Genomic DNA, 19,988 nt, shown 5'->3' on the forward strand with positions numbered 1-19,988 from the left:
GTTTATTTTGCAGTCCTGTCTTGTGTTCTTAGTTATGCAGGTCTCATAGTCTTTGTTCCTCTTATTGGTTCTCTATTTTCATGATGATGCTTGTCATAACATAGTTGATAACACAGGCCATGATGGAAACAACCATAGGGCTTACAGGGTTTCATGATGGCCCCTTGTTGTGCCCTTTTGTGCGCACTGTATATACTGTTGGATGAAAAACATTGTGGACATTTAATATATATTATTATTCATTAGACGAAGAGTAAAGCTTTATTCATTTGGTCATAATTTGATGACTGTTAAAATCTAGAATGCATAATGAATTAAGTATGCATGAATAAAATATAAAACGTACACAGAATATCAAGAACAAACAGAAAAGGTACTATTTTAATTGCTGCTTGAAATGTATGTGTGTATTAAAAAATCTGAGTGTCCTCGTATAAGCTTATTGGAGTTGAAGAGTTGAGACCAGTGTTGTCTTTTTGAAAGGGAAGCATTTACATGTGTTCAGATCGGAGCCCAAATAGTCTATCCAGGCTTCAGGCTGAGAGCTTGCCACACCAAATCCTTTACAGCTAACAAATTGGACTACTTGGCAACTTGCTGACCTGAAGGCTCTGAGAGTTTGACTTGAAGGTGGATGGCAGAGCTGTCAAAGCTGTCTACCTTGTAGGCGGTAGTATAGTGTTTGACTAGCTAGCTAGCGCGCACACACACACACACACACACACACACTTACACACACACACACACACTTTCACGTGAATCCATCCACATCCTTACTGGCAGGCACAAGTCAGAAGTGATCAGAAGGAGTTGATACATTGTCAAATTACACTTACTGTTGAATTAATTACAAAAGAAAAATGTCAGTTCATGCCAGTACTTGAAAGTGACTTGTTCTAGTACATTACCGTGCATTTTGTTGTGATGTTGGTGGTGACTTTCAAAGCAGAAGTTATGAAACAGTTGACGTCCCTCTGGGTTCACTGCTCAGGGTCAAAATTCTTGTTGCACAGTTTCTCGCTGAGCAATTTATTTTGTTAATGGATCAATGATTAAATCATTCAAGCTCTGGGGATAAAAACTGGCAGCAAAATCATATCGATTTTTTAAATAGTCTTTTTTTCACTGCTGTCCAAAATGACCTTGGTTAATCTTCCGTCTTGCAATCTGTACACAAGTTAATCTACCATTCCCAAACTTTATTTTTTACTGGTTGTAAGGAACTAGTGGTTGCAATTAAGTTTTAATATGACTTGTAGCCACTGTAAACACATTTAACCAACCCTCTGGGAGCCTGAAGTGTCATAAGACATCTCTCTTTTCTCAGTAAAGAGAAAACTATCTCAGCATCAGTGTTAAACTTCACACAAGTCCTATTTCCCCCCAAATGGTTATTTTTAACCAGAAGGAACTGGGACATTTTCATAATTGCAATGTATGTTAAGATGCTGTTTGTTCATCTTGATTTTATAATTGGACTGTCCCAAGAAGCACTAAGTAATTGTTTGGTTTGAGGCTCACATATCTTGTTATTTTTTTGTGTTAAACCAAAACCTCCTCTATAAATATATGTTTAGACTTTAGTTGTAAAGTCCTTATCCACCAGGGGGTGTGGCATCCCCACAGGATACATGGTGCTGATGCCTTGTCTCCCAGTAGAAACACATAAGATGAAGAGCAAAGATCTCTTTAGCCTACTTCATATCAATATGGACTTTCTAAATTAATTAATTAATCGAAGTAAAGTTAGATTATTATATTAACTTTTAAAAGAAAAAAAAAACAGCCATTGTAAGATTTTTTTTTTTGTCATTTTCTACCAGAGGTTAGTGCAGACTTTCTAATGTGGCTGTGAGACGTTCGGAGAGTTCTCAGTAAGAATGCATTTGGCTAGTGGAGAATTCTTTGCCTGGTTATATATTGAATACTCTGAAAGCTGCAGAGCCTCTCGATCTGTTTATCATGTTTATAAAACACTGTAATCAAACCTTAAATGGTATAGACAATAGATAAATCGGCTTCACTGAATTAAATATGTTTTAATTAGATTGATTGAAAGGGATCTTGCATAATAGTACCTCTGCAATAACCTTGCTTTTGTTCTTGTTCTGCTTTTTTCTCTCTGGTTTGCTCCAGATAAGCAGGTCTACGTGACAGTGGCTGTGGACCTGGTGGTCACTGAGGTGCTTGAGCCAGTTCGCTTCCTCCTGGAAACTCTGGTCAGGGTATATCCATCAAATGAACGCTTCTGGTACTTCAGCCGCAAGACCTTCAGTGAGACCTTCTACCTCAAACTCAGACAGGTATCTCTACTGCAATAGAACATGCACACATTTTTATACTTTTACATATGTGGTTTAAATCTCTCTCTTTAAACTATAGTCTGACTGCTTGGCTGACTAACTATGATTTAAATAAGAGATTTGTGGGCTTCTAGTTTATAAGTTGTACGTTTTCTGATTGTCAGTTGCTGGATCAGGACAGTGATAGAATATTTTCCCTCAATTGGTATTGCCTATTTGATTGATAAAGTGGCACCTCACACAATAAACATGTGATATCAATGTGTGAATAACAGACCGTACAGAATACAGCACAGAAACTGACCTCCACTTAAGAGGCCGTAAGTATTCCTGGATCAGTGTCATGACATTGTTGAGAACAGTCCAGTTGGCCCCAAGTTATTACTTCTAGGTATCTTATGTCTTGTCTAATTATCATTTGCCTATGTCTTAGTTGTTAAGTTAGGCAGGATCTATTTTGTTTGCTCATATGTGATTTGTTTCTCGTCAATTTCTACTTGATTGGTTGTAAAGCAAAATTAGGATTTATACTGTAAGATTTTATAGACTAATGATTTTACCATCCTGTTTATGCCATGGTTGCTATCACTGTGATATATCTGGTTATAGTTACACCATTGTGAAACACTTTGCAGCTTATTGATCAAATTGTATTTTTATAAACTGATTGCACCTGTGATGTGAAGAAGAAGTACTCAGTTTGCTATATTAGTCAAAAAGACATAAAACATTTGTTGTTTTAGCAACATCCAATTGATTCTCAATCAATTTTCTGGATAACTTCTCCAGAAAGCTTCCAATAGCACTACGTTTATATCAAAATCACTACAAAACATTGCATATTCTGTGATGGTGGATATTAAAGCCCCACCTGTACTTGGTTGGTTTACTTAATGACTTCATTTTCAAAGCATTTTCACCCACTTTTTCACCCCATATTCAAAAATAAGAACTCTGGATAAATCAGTCAAAAATCATCTGAATATAAACTTTAATGCCATAAATGAATAAATAGATAAATTAAGTTTGGGAGTCTGAGTAGAAAACTGTCCATAATGCTTGTTAAGGGTGAGGCTACTCGAGTCAAAACAAGTGTACTGATACAGTATTAGAGCGACAAACGGCATCTTCCCAACTCAGCCCAAGCTCTCCACGAAGACTAGGGAAATGTGGAGCCAGCAGCTTACAGGATGTGTGGAGTGGAGGAGGAGGTCAGAGCAGGCAGCTTGGAGGCAGGGTGGTGTGTCACTGGCCAGTCAAATGGTGAACCCAAGAGAGCTGACACACTTGGTCATTGCGGGATATGTGCTGAAAGATGCAAATGTCTCATCAGCTGAATTACATTTCTCTCTTTCCATCTGTGTTTCTCTTACTTTTCCCTCCTCTGTTAGTCTGCCTGTCTCTTATTGTCAAGCCGGTGCATTGATGTTCAATATGTTATTCCCTCCCTCTCCAACAACACAAAATCTGTGACAAATCTCTTTGTACTGTAAAGTGTAGGATGTAAATTGTATGTGTTTGCACTGGTCAACATTTCACCTGTCTGTGTGTTAAACAGTTATCAGATTTATTTGCCTTGTGAGCTGATGTCAGGCAGCCGAGCAATACTATACCAACCACAATCCACTGATATGATGGGTTCACTCGATAGCAACAAATGAACAGTATCCTTCCCGAAACCTACTGTTAATGTGTAACAACAAACATCACCCTACAATGTTCACCTCTTTTGAGTTTCCTTACAGCGTGTCTGATTAAAAAGTGCAGAGAGAGAGTGAAGAAAGCACATTCACTTACCACCCGCCAACACAAGGACACCCAGCCTGAACAGTTGCTGCAGGTGCTCAAAAAAATACAGCTAAGCTGTAAGCCTCCTCTCCCCTGTTAAAAAGCAGATCTCCTTTAGTTGGCCGTGGGGAGCTGGCAAAGCAGTGGAGCGTGGGGAAGCTTTGGATTGTAGGGAGCTAATAAGAGGCTCTGTCTCATTATTGGCATGTGGGTAATTAACAGCGGCGGTCTGACTCGTCCGCCTGATTGCCTCTCTAGTTATCTCCTCAGTAAATGGAAGAGTGTTGGGCTGCTGCTGTGGTTAAGAGCTAATTAAAAGATAATATTGTGTGGAGGTTTTTGTGGATGATGGCAATCAGAGGTGATACATACACATATAAAATATCTAGCACTATTGTCTTACTTAGGCAAAAACTGTCATCAAGTCAGCTGCAGAACAAGGGAGTACTAGCTTCTCTGAATGTCTTCTGTTTCTACTTAACTTGAAAATGTGTTTGGTGTCTGCTTTACTATGGAAGCAGAACTGCCATGGCTGTGTCAAGTCCAAGTTGGTTTCAAGATGGAGTCCTGTAAGGTTCAAGTCCAGACCAGATATAGACAGGGTTGAGACTAATTCAAGTATGAGCACTGCCATCTTGCATTTTTTATGTCATTTGGAGCCAGAATCTGTGCCAAAGTTATCAGGCGGTGTAGGCACAGTATCAAGCTCCCACCCATACACCTGCCAACTCAGTCACGACGGTTCCCCCTTTTAAAGCGTCATATAACTAATTAAACTTGTCAGAACAAAACACTTGAACTTTAAAACCGATTTAAATGATAGAAACAATTGTTAGGAACATTTTTTGTTTGACATGTAGTTTTTAGTTTGGACCATGTCTCATTAGGTAACATGGAATGGGAGGGGTTTTTGAACTTGACTGTGGCAAGCACGAGGGAGCATTCAAGATTCAGCTATAAAAAATGTAATATTAAAACATGTTGGATACAAGTTTGTATGCTTTTAGGATGAGCAACAAAAAACTTTAGCCAGCATTTGGAAGTTGATGGAACAAATAAGAGAGAGATGTCTGCAGTTTTTGAGAGAAATGTAACCATTGTTTAAGATGCCAACGACTGAGAATTGCATTATTAGAGATAAACACTTTGTGATGTTAAAAGGACAAACTGACTGTAAACGCATTCCCATTATTTGGTGAAAAATAACATTCAGCTGTTCTTTCTTTGTGTATCAACAAACAATGTTGCGTACCCTTTTTTTCCTTCTTTGCTTTTCTTGTTATAAACCCACAGTAGATGATGCTTTGTTTGTACAGGGGGCATTCGATGGCCCACATATCTGTCCCAATTTTCTCAATGTTCAAAATTCATTTGTTACCTAAGCCTCCTCAAAAATGTCTTGAGGAAATGGCCAGGTTTCATATTCTCTTTTAAGTTTGTGCTCTTATCACTGACTTGAGTTAGTCATTAGATGCCATGCAAGTGGGCAGATCAATGGAGTGCATTGATCCATTCTACAAGGTAGAGGAGAGAGGCGACAGCATTACAGTAATTGAATAGACCTGAAATTAACATCAACAGCTTATGGCATCCAAGGTCAAATCTGCTTGTGTATTTGCTATCTTGTGCTTTTCTTTACTCCATTATGATGGAATTAAAGAGCAGTTAAAAACTGTATAAACTGTGATCATCTATATAGTCTATTATTTTGGCTAATTTCTTAGTTAACATTTTCCTAAAGTATTCACAAAGGTTTTTATCTTTACTTGGGTTAACCAACTCCTGAGTGAAAATATTTAATTGGTTTATTTAATTCATTTGAGTGCAACATTTCAAAATGTATATTTTAACCAGAAAGAAGCCATGTTCAAATCACAGAGCAAAGATGAACAGAGATATTCTGCCATGTACTTCAACAACGTTTTGCTACAAAAGTATGATCACACAGTGCTTTTACATTTTCCTACTCTGACCATACTGTATATGATTTCACTCTGGGTAGACACTGAACAGTCAGCTTCTGTGAGCTTGTAAGCTGCCAGTGGCTGTCCATGGTTTTATATGGCTTGTCTCGTTCACCCCTGTGACTTCTGCTAGGTTGACGGCTTAATAAGGGGTGGCCTGCAAACTCTGCATCCCACCTCCGTTTGCTGTCATTGGTGTTATCTGATGGGACAATGAGCTCTGACCTGACAGGCTGGTGAGACAGTTAGTCAATGTCAGGTCTCAGGATGGTCATGTTGATTGTCTTGTTGAGACTGACCCTAGTGGGTGGTGTGCTGCAGGGCATTTACAGCTACTGCCTTTTAGTGGTTGTCAAATAGTCAAATATTTGATTGATAACAGGAGATTTATCATAATACTTTTGAGAAAAATGATCAATTCATGGCAAAAAAGGTTTTGCAATCGGCTCTGAGAGGCTGATTACAATTGAGCTGCAATCTGATTCAACTAAACTCCTAATATTTGTCCGAGCTGCTGGCGTCTGATTTGTCAGTTTGACTTTAGTAACAATGCAACTGCTTTCTTGCAATGAGAGCAGGTGTCGGTCCTTTTCTAAATATATGAAATTCTCTTTATTTAACATGGCACGACATAAAAAAATTATTGTTTCGACAAAGATATTTTCATCAAAAACTATTTCCACTTCTGTTGTTTGAAGCCATTTCAAAAGCTTTGAATACCCTGCTAAGATGCATTAGGATGTCACTTATTGATGCTTGAATCTTAGATGAACAATAAGTCCACAACAAAACATAGTATCGAGGAGTGGGTTTGATAGTCTACTCAAGTTTAGTCAATTATTCTGCGAAACCCCTCAGATACTTTGGCAAGGACCTCTGTACTAGTCTATAGCCCCATTCACACTGCCGTTCGGATGAGCAGATCCTGCGCCAATTCCCAGCCTCCGCCTCTGTGTGAATGTCTCGAAAGTTGGTGAGGGGTGAAATTTCCCTCTGGCGCTGATCCGCCTCTGGAAATAGTATCAGAGGCACAGTATTGGCGAACCAGTAGCCCCTTTCACACTGAGAAGCTGCATTGTCGCTGCACCGGTGGTTTGCCAATTCTCTGCTGTTGGTCATTCACACAAAGCCAAGCAGCACCGACCTTAAAGCAAATGCTGTGTAATTCACACAGAAAGCCAGTGCTGCGGCTCCTAAAGAGGCTTGACGGTATCATTATGATGATGGCGTCTGGGTGTTTTCAAGGTGTTTCCCCAGGTGTCCCCCATTTAATTAAAAACCCACTGACGGTTTATAATCATATGGATGCTGTTATAATGTGTAGTGATTGAGATCCCGACCGACCAAACATCCTGGAAAGTGTCAAAGTTGTGTTTTATGCTCTAAATTATATAATTAAATAATCGGCATCAGTAAACTGGACGCTGTCTGACTCTGTCACTCGCAGGGATGGAGGCTGTTTTCTGGGGGAAAGTTCACTGAAGTCTCGATCCTGAGGGCTGACTGTTGCAGTGGTATTTTTTCAACACAAACACAAGTTTTTTGCCAGTGACAGACACAGTTTTTCGGGCAGAAATGTGACGAAGAGTTGGGAGGACGGGCGCTTCTCCACATATATCTGCAGTATTATTTTTCCCCATATTAGTTGCCAAAGACAGTTACAGTTACTACATTACTTTTGTTTGGTCCTGTAACGTTGCTTTGTGGGACATTTCTCTTTATTTAGTTGAGTGAGGGACCCGTGTAATTATCACACATCAGACCGACATGCCCTCGATATGCACAGCTGGCTTATCCATTCACACTGGTTCGGTTCGCCAATACTGCGCCTCTGATACAACCTCAAGAGGTGTATGAGTGCCAGAGCGAAATTTCACCCCTCGCCACCTCTGTGACATTTACACAGAGGTGGAGGTGGAGAAATGGAGCAGGATCTATGCATCCAAACGGCAGTGTGAATGGGGTTTCTGTGTGGAAGGGGCTTATGACTCTGACTACGATGTGGCACCAGAGAATCACCAATGTCCTTAAAGCAGCAAACTAACACCTTTGCACTAGATGATCTTCCGCCTCTTACTGCTTTCCTGTGATGGAAGGGATCAATCATCTGCATATGTAACGCCGTTTAAAGTGTACCAATGCAGTTTAATTGAGCCTTGTGAGCCCCTGTGGAATCTGATAGTCTAGTTGTGGGCTGCTCAGATGCAGTGTATATAATTAAAGAGAATAACTTTACAGATGATAAATCACAATTAATTGTTCGGTCAAAAGAGGATTTTTAAGATATTTTGTGCTGACAGCAATAACTGAACAAACCTGGGCGACTTTACTTTGGAAACGTGCTGATCAGTTTGTAAATGATCCAGTGAGTTGGCCACTTCTGTGTTTAAAATTTGGATCACACATAGTACTTCCTAATTGAAACCGCACATGATATGAAGTCTATGAGGAGACAAGGCTTTAAACTGTCATATTTCTTTTTATGATCCATCCAGTTGAATATCATTTTCCAATTCTGTACACAGCAGATTTCCGTCAGTAATTCTTTTCAATGAAGCAATTTTTGTTTTTGCCAGTTGCAACTCTTCACTTTGCTAATACTTTTTGTTATTGACATTTAGGTGTTTTTTCATTAAAATTGATTTTATGTTTGTATTAATATATTTTCTTTAATATATTCATGTCTTTAAAAACAACAACAACAACAGAGATTGTGTGTATGTGTTTGTGTATAGCAGGCACCAGACAGGGTGGGTCAGAGTGATGCTGTGTATGAGGTGGTGAGTCTTCAGAGGGAGGCGGAGAGAAGCAGTGAAGAGAAAGGACGACTGGCCTCGCCCAATGAGGAAGAGGAAGTTGATGAAGGTATGGATGATTCTCTCTTCTTTTTTTTATGCTCACTCTCTCCTCAGTTGCTTGATTTCGACCCCTACAAAATATACTAACCACACTACACTACATAATCACCAATAATGCACATTCCTTTAATCTTTGAAAAGCTAGTTTTCTCTTTGTCTTTCAAACATGACAGAGTTCAACATCAGAATGCCTCCTCGTCTACGTATACTCACATGCACGTGAGCTACAACCAAGGATAATTGTTTTTAATCTCATTTGCTTGAAAAATTTGGTCTACAAATTCCTCACTCCCTTTAATATCAGAGAAAAACAAGACTCTTCTGTGAACCATGTACGAAAATGAAATAAATGCTTTATATCAAATTAAATCAATTTTATTTATATCACCCAAAATCTAAATCGTATTTCCTCAAGGGCTTTACAATCTGCACAGTGAACGACATCCTCTGTCCTTAGACCCTCGATTCCTTTTAACAGCAAAAAAATTTAAAAGAAGATTTTTCTCACCACAAAGAACTTGTTGGAGCAGCATTTACTTTACATCATATATATATATTGTAGATTCTCACTGAAGGCATCAAAACTATGAATGAACACATATGGAATTATGTAGTAAACAGAAAAGTGTGAAATGACTCTAAATATGTTTTATATTTTGGATTCTTCAAAATAGCCACCCTTTGCTTTGATTACTGCTTTGCACACTCTCGGCATTCTCTTGATGAGCTTCATGAGGTAGTCACTTGAAATTGTTCCATGTATACTGTGAATTACCAAATAATAGCTGGGTTTCAATTAACCACAGGGTCCCCTTTAAACGCAGAGTGCAGGTGTATATTTTGATAAATAACCGTCGGTTCCAAATAAACTCCGAGTCTAATTTATTTTTTAAAAAATCAAGGAAGAAGACGTGACCACTGACACGGCACGTTTTTCTTCTTCGCCTTTTTCACATATTGTGCTGCTTTCTGTCCGTCAATATCACATTGATGATCTCCATGGCTCCGGTGCAGCAAAAAAATTAAAAGTACGACTTGAAATTCAAACTTTCTGTCGTAAAATAGGCAGAGGAAAACTCAGGATAAACAGCCGCTAGACATTTCTCTGTCAACCCCAAGAGAGTGAGAGACTGGTGAAAAAATAAAACTGAGCTTCAGCATCTGTCCGAGGAGGACAGCAAAAGGGCCAGGCTGCGTGGTGGAGGTAGGAAGAAGACTAGCGAGGAGCTTGAGATAAACATGGGGGAATTGGTTTCAGCAAAAGGGCACGCCACAAGAGAGTGTCCCGCAAAATTACCATATTTTCAGAGTTTTGCTGAGCAAGAAATTTGTGAGGAAGGAATTAAATGCCTGTCCCAAATTGCCGTCTGGTCCCAAATTGCCGCCTGGTCTGTTAAGTGATTGAAACAAATAAACGCTCCGGCTATTATTTGGTAATTTACGGTATGTATATATCCAGCGTTATTTTCTCTGGGTGGTATGAATGCCTTATCTGAATGAGATCATATGTCCAGATATTCAGACTGAAATAGAGGTTTACCAACACACACAGACTGTTTTATTTTGCAGCAAGTCTCACATGTACTATCCATTGGCTGACATGAATCAACAGTGAAGTTTGATTTTGTTTACACACATAAACATTGGCAGGGATGCATGAAAGTGTGTGTGCGTGTGTGTGTGTGTTTGATCATGTGTGGGTCGTGTGTAAGTGAGTGTGGCAAGGAATGGGATAACTGTAATGTTGATGGATTGTGGGGAATGGGTTTGAGTGTGTTTGTTTGCATATGTGTGAGAGAGGGCGTGTATTCTGTGTTTTACAGCATTATTATTTGTGCGTATATGCGTATGTGTGTGTATGTTACACTGAGAAAAGCAATGATTGCTGGCAGAATCTCGAGGGTTTTGATAGCTATTTTTGTGATTATGTATGCTTGTGTTTTTGTTTGTGCAAGTGTGAGGGGTTTTGTGTGGAGCCAGGCCCAGTCCTGTTAGGGCTTATTGGCTTGTAGCAGTACAGCACTGTCTCATCAGTGAAATGAACCACCTTTTCAAGTGGGGCATACCTAGCCCTGAATGGTTGTTTGATTTCTGTTTCTATTGCCAGTGGTTCAAATGTGATGAAACAAAAACAATATGAAATTTAAAAAAAGGTGTTTTCTCTTCCAAATGTAGGCCCCCCCCCCAGAAAAAAACAAAACAAAAACAAAGACAAATATATGCACCTATGTTCATATCCTTAGCACTTAAAGCATAACACTTCTGCGCTTTAGGTATCCTTGATAAATAGCAGCTACGATGCTCAGATGAGGGCTTGAAAACTCTCTCAACGGTGATATGTTGTGGTTTCTTTCTTGTGACAAATATACTTGTTGTAGATCGCTTTGGACAAAAGCATCTGCTAAATGCCCTTAGTGTAAATGTAAATGTAAATGTAAATGTAAATGCACAATGCAAATAGACCATTAGGCATCGGCCACCATCAATCAGAATAGAGTCACTTATGAAATCATATTGCTTATGATATGAATTTCCTCTTAAGTGTTTTGATTTAGAGGCTGAATCCCATTACATTTATAATGACCAGTTTAGGTGACAACCCAAAGCGGAGTGGATATTTTCCCGTCAATAACGGCAGCTATGCCAGCTGGATGGAGGCAAAACAGCAGTAACATTAAAAGCACCAACACTAGCTGTTAGACTCCAGTGATTCCCAAACATGACCCAGTTTCAGCCAGCTAATATAAACAGGACTGGCATTTCCACCTGACCGTTGGCTTGGTTATGCAGGTGTTGCATATTAGTCCTGTACACAATTCAGACTGCACGCTTCATGATGTGAGTTTAGATAAGGGCGCACATGTCTGTGTTCCTGTAGCTGTTAGCGTATGACGTATTAAGAGGATACAAAATCCCACAGTTCAGTAGTATGACAAAAAAAGTAGACCAGTAGATTATCTGCAACATTTTCACGATTATTAGTTTCAATGATTTATCTCTCAGATTGCCAGTGAAATAACTAATTGAAAGATGACAAACACATTACAATTCGTAGCCTATAAACACTGAACAATCTGAATATGCAAAGTAACTATAACATATATCCTTTTTTCTGACACTTCTTTCTTTTATTTGTCACTATAAGCATTCCTCTACTTTTTTCACCTTGAAGCAATGAAAGGTATTAACAGTGTGGGAGGCAAGAGATGTCTCTTCATTGTCTAGCTGCTGACTCACCCAATGTCATGAGTCAGCCGCCAAGGCCGTAGCTGACAGCTTTCAACTGGCACTGTGGGAGCCATTCAGAGGGCTTTTTTGTGAACACCCCTCTACTCCCCCAGAGCTTAAAATTGGAGGCTCTTAGGGCAGTGGAGCTAGAGGTCAGCCTCATTGTGTACATAAATGAATACACACCCAGTGTAGATGCCACCGCTGTGAGCACACACACATTTAATTCATGTGGATGTTTTTTTTCTTCTTCTTGGAAGCTGCAATGTTGAAAATAGGCCTGAAGCTGAAAGTTTTTGTCAGCTTTTCATTTCACAACATGCTTTGTGATTGTTGCTTGTTGATTCTTTAAATGTCCCCTTTTCATATGCATTCACACAGACTTTGATCATACATAATTCATACACTTCTTCTTTGTTTATAACTGAAACCATTTATTATCTACATAATACAAGAAAAGCTTAATTGAATTAAATCAACAACATGGAAAATAAAAGTGTGAACAACGTAAAAAAAAATGTAAAAAGAACATCTTTATGGTACTAGTAGGGAATTTCTTCTCAAAACCAAATCCACTAGTGGCTTCAACATCAGAGAGATCATGTTTGAAAGTAATCCCACAGTGAATGCACATCCCCCTTCAGATTAAAAGGTAATAGTAATGGCTCTCATCTTCGCAGTTTCTTTCATCACCTGGTAAGATGGCAGTGGCATTGGACTCACGCTTCCTCGCCACGTGGCCCTAGCCAATCTGAGGACAGAGGCAGCAGCTTTGTGCTGGGTCTGAACCGTTTGAAAGGGCTCATCAAGCATTTATAAAGACCTGAAAAGCTCCCGCTGAGGCTGTAGGGATGTGTAGGAGCCACAGTGCACTGAACATAGTGGCTGCATGTTTTCTCGAGGAAAATGTCTCGATTCATTATTTAATATCAAGGCCTTAGTGGAGGCTTCAGTGGGAGTGAATGATGCCTTTTAACACTTTGGAGAACGGTTGCTGTTTGATTTAGATGTCAGTGAAACTCAATACCACACGCTGATAAGCACATTGCCACCCTTGTGGGTTTATTTTTTTTATATATCAGTCATGAAATGTAGGCCTTCAACAATGTAAATTTGACTTGATGAATTTAGCAGTTTTTTTTTTAAATTGTGGTGACACTTATTGTAGTTTTTACATATAGGCCAATAGCATGTCATGACAATGATTTAATCAAGCAGGCCTTTGTTTTCTTTAAAAGACCCATTTGTTGTCAGATATTTCATCTAGGCCATTGGACGGATAAAAAAAGCTAAGCCAAATGTGTGGTTTTTCATTTTTCTTATGCATGCCACCGGTTTTTGTTAGAAACGCTTCTATTAAAGCTATACAAGTCCTAATCAGCAGTGTGTAACAGTTTGAGAGGCACCAATTTGTTTTATATTTATAGGCTAGAATTAAAAGAAAAAAGGTGATTTACATTCATTTATGTTTTGGAGTTTGAGAAGAATACATGTTATGAACAAACCCTGGACCTGAAAGAGACTACCTGTGTAATTATGTGTTTGTGTGTTTCACTTTAACCATCCAAATTTATTTGGATGTGTGATACATTTCTACAACTGTTTCGGTGTAAAAATATTGGACTACACATGTTGTCAGTATATGTGTTGAACATACTGTGTGGACTGTGTATGTGTGTGGGCATCCTCTGTGTGGGGATCAGATCATCTCTCCCGCGGCAGAGTGGGCCAGACAGTCAATTAATGCTTCTGCATCTAAACATGAGTGGTTCAGTGTGCTGATTGCCTCTTGTCTACCTCACCAACCACCAGACAGGAGAACTGCAATAATGGGAAGCGTAGGCACGGCACAGGCACTCCTTCCTCCCTTAGAGCGTGTGGCATCAATATTAACAGGTTTTTACATTTGCAATACAGTTCCCTGAAATACACACACATACTGTAGATATACAGTATAGTGGGAGACCTCAGCAGTCAGCAGAATGAGTGACATATCTTGGAACAAGTGATATAACATATCCTGTTGTCTTTGACGTTTCACTTTAACTGTGTGCAACACTAAAACACAAAGATACACACACACACACACAGAGCACAGTTTTATACCGTGTAAAAGGCCTTGTCAACACTGTGTTCGTTTGGTTCTATGTGGACAAAGGTTATCAGGAATTATCCATTTATGCTGTAAATGTCAATATCTGGGTGTGTTTGTGCTTCATGCAGATAGCGACAGTGAAATCTCCAGTGGCACAGGAGATGTTTCTAAAGACTGTCCTGAGAAAATCCTGGAGTCCTGGGGAGCAATCCTTAACAGATGGTAAGGATTCAAAATAGAAGTGTAGGAATTGAGAGTGATTAAAATACGGAATAAATCAGATGGTTCAAGAACTTTGGAAGCTTGGCAGAAAAGGAGGGAGGATAATACATGATACAGAGAAGCTATAGGATGCAGATAAATATTGAGTTATAGTATTTAACACAGATGGATGGCTTTATATTATTTAAATATTTGGAGGACAAACTTCAAGAGGTAACTTGTGAATGAATCACATCTAATAGGGCATAGATAACAGATTATAACAAAAAATGGAGCATGAACTAGCATAAATAAACCCTTCATTATATCGATCATAAATGCAGTATAGTCAAAGATAAGTTTCAGCTCTCCGCCTTCACTGCGACATGACACATTAATGCTGAAAGGTGAACAGTGCCCACCCTGCCTCACACTGATTCATCATCAATGCAGTTAAATTGTTTTATCATCCCATTTTGTGTGGGAAACAGTTCCCTTCAGACACAGCCATTAGTTAATCTACCACAACACTTACTGTCATTATTGTAATACTTTTACAACAAATGTACAGTTTAAGCTTCAGGAACTGACATAATTAACAGATTAAGAGATGTTTCTGTTTTTTCATTTGATTTCAAAGCCTTTTTTCTTGCTGTTACATCAGCATGATGAAGTGAAGTAGTCAATCTGGAAATTGCCTTCATATGGCCTCAGTAAATGCATTATAATGCGACTTCAAGCATCATTAAAAAAGAGCTGACTGTGTTTTTCAACAGCAAGATATTTCCTCATGTCGGAGAACTGTAATAGCATGGCAGCCCTGCAGTTAATTCCCTCCTTCAATATGCTGCAGTATTGTATTTGGTACTGTAGTTACTATAACATGAGTTCCTATAAATCTATATTTGATTGACTTCACAAATATCACTGTCGCACACAAAGGACATGATAAGAAAAAAGAACAATTATCAAATCTGTTCAGTTGCACTTCAATTTAATATGTGGCTGAATTGGATTGAGTGAGATGGATTAATGGATTACCTCTGTATGTGTGTATCAGGCATGGGAACCTGTCCACTCGTCCAAAAGGTTTGCCCTCATTGGTTCGCAGCGGCATTCCAGAGCCACTCAGAGCTGAAGTCTGGCAGCTATTGGCCGGTTGCCACGACAACCACGACCTGCTTGAGCACTACCGCATCCTCATCACCAAGGTAAGGCACCATGGAGGGACAACTACTTATAAGGGGTTGCATTTACTGTATGCATCTCTCATGTGGAAGCATGTGTACTGGTTCATAACACTTCCAGAGTGCTCACTGCTTACAGTTACTTCATACTTCATACAAAAAGTCATACACTGCTTTTAAGGCTGGTACACCAACAGGCTGTGATTGGTCTCCACATGTCTCGGGATAAACTCATTCAAGGTTTACTTTGGCTTATCAGATTGTTTGTGTGCTCTGTTGTCTCTTCTCCTGCTTTTAAATTAAACTCCATTTAAAGTTCAGATAAAGTATCTAACTATTTAGATGGTATTTTTCTTATCATTCTGTTAATTCTGCTTATTTTTGGAGATATTAAAATTTACTGCACATTCACAACGTTGAAAGGATTTTAATCTTTCTCGTGTGGGAAACTGCACCCCACAGCAGTTAAAAATCCATTGAGAGTGAATGATTTGATATTATGTCATTATGACAACGAAAGATCAGTAAATGTTTCACTTTTTTTTGTCTGCTGTAGTATGTCTGAAAGTACCAACATCACTGATGTTGATGTTTACCTGAACTGTGTCTCCTGTTCGAGAACGCTCATATTTAGCTGTGATATTGAAATGTCAATACAGACCCTGCTGGCCCTTTGGCCTTCTGGGATACCAAGAATTGAAAGACAATTTTCCAGTCGTCTTGGTCTGGAAGATATATAGTTTCCTGGACAAACAGGAAAAATTCAGGCCAAGTATTAGTTTTATGCTCATCACCAACCCGTGATGTTGGTATTCCCCAGATTTGCTTACTCTTCCATGAATAGAATTAAAATTATGTTTAGACTGAGTGTTTCCCCCAGATATTATGACCAGAGAGATTTACATATGTCAGACTTGAAACGGCTCTTTCTGGTTAAAAACAAAAAGAGATGATTACAAGATGATAGAAACAATGGTTGAGTCTCTCAACTGCAACAACCCAAACAGATCAAACTCAGCTGGAAAACACACATTAATTGATTTTAACCAAACCAAACATGTTATGACTTACAAGACTAAAACAAATAACAGTAAATATGTCTTCCAAAATGATAGCACAAACATCCAATTGTCTTGATCTATATAAACTCATGGAATGAGTTGGAATGGATGGGATATTTGTCATATAAAAACACTGATGTTTTTGCACAATATAAGTAAAAGTATAGCGTATAGCTTTATGTTGTTTTTTGGAAGCACCTTACAGAAGAACAGCACCATTAGTTGCACATAAGGAAGCACGATTGTTGTAAAGATGGCAATCCATCATTGTGTTATCCAGTAAATATCTATTTATTGATTAATACTTTAATGATTTCATAAATATATAATTAATTCCTTAGTTTCATGCAATTTGTATTGATCTTAATAGAGTTGTTTCAACTAAATCTGGCATTGCTCTGCTAATTTTCTAGAATTATTCTTCATGGCAAAACAAAATATTCCAAATGTAATCAAGAAGTCTGCCCAGCTCTGTCAGCCATGTTTGGATTTCTAGTGAGAGATTTTTGAACCAGTAAGTAGAGTGACAAAGCCCCACTGGACTCACTGGCCCAGACAGCAGTAGCAAGAGTAGGAGGTGATATAAACAGGCAAAGCAGACAGATCCACACTTTTATGGATAATACAATAGTCTTTCTCTTTGCCGCTCAGAAGCGGGTTAAACTAGCTGCCTCGATCAATAAGCAGAGAAAGAGGGAGGGAGGGAGGTGGAAGAAGAAAAATGGAGAGAGGGAGGAATGTGTACCCATAAATATGAGGGTGTAGTCACTGAGGGGAGAATTGGTGAAAAGGAATGTGTGTAAACATCAAGAGAGCTGGCAGATTTCTGTCTTTCCTGAGCCCAATATATTTAGTTGTCCTTTGCCAACTGTGTACATTTCTCTCTTTGTCTTTTTCAATCTTTAGTCCTATCACTGCTTTATCTGGAAAAGTATTTCTTGTGCACTTTATGTTCCTACCTTGCTTTCTGTACCTGTCTTAGCCATGTTATCCTATGCCTCTCTCTCTCTCTCTCTCTCTCTCTCTCTCTCTCTCTCTCTCTCTCTCTTTCTTTCTTTCTTTCTTTCTTTCTTTCTTTCTTTCTTTCTTTCTTTCTTTCTTTCTTTCTTTCATTACATAACACCAAGCTTTTTGTAGTTCAGCTCATTTATTCTCATTCCACTGGCTGGGCCATGCCCACATCCTCTGTCTTGCTGGAGTAGTGATGGTATTGATAGGCGGGTGGCCGGGCTATTAATAGCTGCACCAAATGAATGGAACTGGGGGAAGATTGAGGAGGGAGGGAAAGGAGGAAGAGAGGTAAATGACAGCATCAGCGAGGGCGATGTGGAGCTTATTAATTCCTGTTGTCTAGGCTCAGTGACGACGTTAATGCTGATTGAATTTTAAGTAATTGGACTGTCGCCCTTATGGAAGGGGTATCAGTGTCGTAAATCAGCACTGGGTATCACCAGGGGTTCCAGATGGACATTATGTTAGTGACCCCACAGCTGATTGGTGTTGAACCATTTGTAGTTTCTAGTCTTAAACCTATATCATGAAAATAGATTTTGTTTTGTTACTAGACTTGGTGATTTAGCTGAATTAAAGCGAAACTCTCGCCAAAAAGCAACCAAGGCTTTATTGGGGATTGAATATGAGTCAAACCTTCGTGTAAAAGCATAATTATGAGAAAAGAGGCACTTTTAAGATTTACCGTAGTTTCAGTTTTGGGCACGTTAATTTTGATCGGGAGAGCTAGGGGCATGACACGCTAGCATCAAAATCGCTATTTTTAGAACACTAAGAAGGCTCGACACAACATGAAACTTTGCTCGTAGCATCACTAGGGTGTCTACTCATGAACAAGAGCATTGAGAACATTGTTTGTGTACACAGAGTTTATGAAAAGAAGGTTTTTGAACTACTCACGTTAGCTGCTGCACCTCCTGCTTGTCGCCGTCATGCCAGACAAAAAGTGTCGATCCCTGAGTGCGACCTGACAGGCACGCTTGAGGAGCGGTTCACCATTACTCTCCTGCCTGTCAGGTCGCACTCGGGGATCAACACAGCAGCTAACGTGAGTAGTTCAAAAACCTTCTTTTTCATAAACTTTGTGTACACAAACAATGTTCTCAATACTCTTGTTCATGAGTAAAGACCTTAGTGATGATTGAGCAAAGTTTCATGTTGTGTCGAGCCTTCTTAGTGTTCTAAAAATAGCGATTTTGATGCTAGCGTGTCATGCCCCTAGCTCTCGCGTTCAAAATGAACGTGCCCAAAACCGAAACTATGGTAAATCTTAAAAGTGCCTCTTTCGTCGTAATTATGCTTTTACACGAAGCTTTGACTCATATTCGATCCCAAATAAAGCCTTGGTTGCTTTTTGGTGAGAGTTTCGCTTTGAATTAAAATCAGCTTCAGCATACAGGTCCTATGACCTCAAAGGTGAATTTGTTCATTTATTTTCATTTTATATTTGCATAAAATCAAATAATTATATAGTTTAAGCACACAAATGTGATCTGATCATTTGTATTTCACTCTTGGAAATTAGACTTTTGTACAGATATACACACAGACCCAACCATCTACTTATTGTGGTCCCTGTCTTATTAAAATAGACTGCTCCTGCCACTTGTATTAACTTAGCACCCAACTCATTGGTACCCATTGAATTTAGATTCCAGTAGATGGATGTTTTTTTTTGGGGAATTTGTGACATCTTGAGGGCTCAGATGCCCAGTAACCTCTGGGTTAGGCCAACTTACTGAGCATTTAGCGGCATGTGGCCCATGGCTGTGTAGCTTGATATCAGAGATCGCAAGTGTCGTGTTCAGTGTTGTACCACTCTCATTTACAGTCATCACACACAGTCACAAATACACACTCTGTCACACACCATGCCCTTAGGGCATCTGAGACATTCACAAATAACTCCTTTCTTGGCCGGGGAAGCACTGTGTTTGGGGTCTGGGCTGGGGGGTTGCTAGTGACATTTGAACAACCTTTTCGTTTCCCCAGAGCCGGACAAGCCCAAGGTGCGCTGCCCGCTTGAACCCACAGCTTTATAAAGCCTAGCCAGCAATTTCCAGGCCTGCCTTTCCAAAGACCAATCTTACCAACAGTGCAGCTAGTATATTTACAGAGGTCAGCATCTCTCCAAAGGCACAACAGCTGTAACCAGAAGCCTGAAACAGTGTGCTAACCACAGCAATCCATACGAATCCCTATAGTGTATAAATCTGAAGGTCTTCCAAATGCATTGATGTTTTTCTCTCACAATTTTCATTTTAGTGATTTTGTACAATATCCCACCATTAT

The 19,988-nt window shown here is 39.3% G+C and overlaps 1 protein-coding gene across 2 annotated transcripts in view; it reads left to right on the plus strand.

Moving 5' to 3' along the window:
- The window catches only part of rabgap1l (RAB GTPase activating protein 1-like), a 128,311-nt gene that overhangs the window by 16,813 nt on the left and 91,510 nt on the right, over window positions 1–19,988 (plus strand). The window contains exons 10-13 of one of the 2 annotated variants that reach the window (XM_030434353.1): window positions 2,137–2,303; window positions 8,791–8,920; window positions 14,365–14,458; window positions 15,498–15,648. In XM_030434353.1, the coding sequence (XP_030290213.1) occupies window positions 2,137–2,303; window positions 8,791–8,920; window positions 14,365–14,458; window positions 15,498–15,648 (542 nt within the window). The remainder of the gene's footprint in view (window positions 1–2,136; window positions 2,304–8,790; window positions 8,921–14,364; window positions 14,459–15,497; window positions 15,649–19,988) is intronic. The other variant, XM_030434354.1, reaches the window with a different exon arrangement.

This window comes from Sparus aurata, chromosome 11 (assembly GCF_900880675.1).
Source record: "Sparus aurata chromosome 11, fSpaAur1.1, whole genome shotgun sequence".
Classification (NCBI taxonomy): Eukaryota; Metazoa; Chordata; class Actinopteri; order Spariformes; family Sparidae; genus Sparus; species Sparus aurata.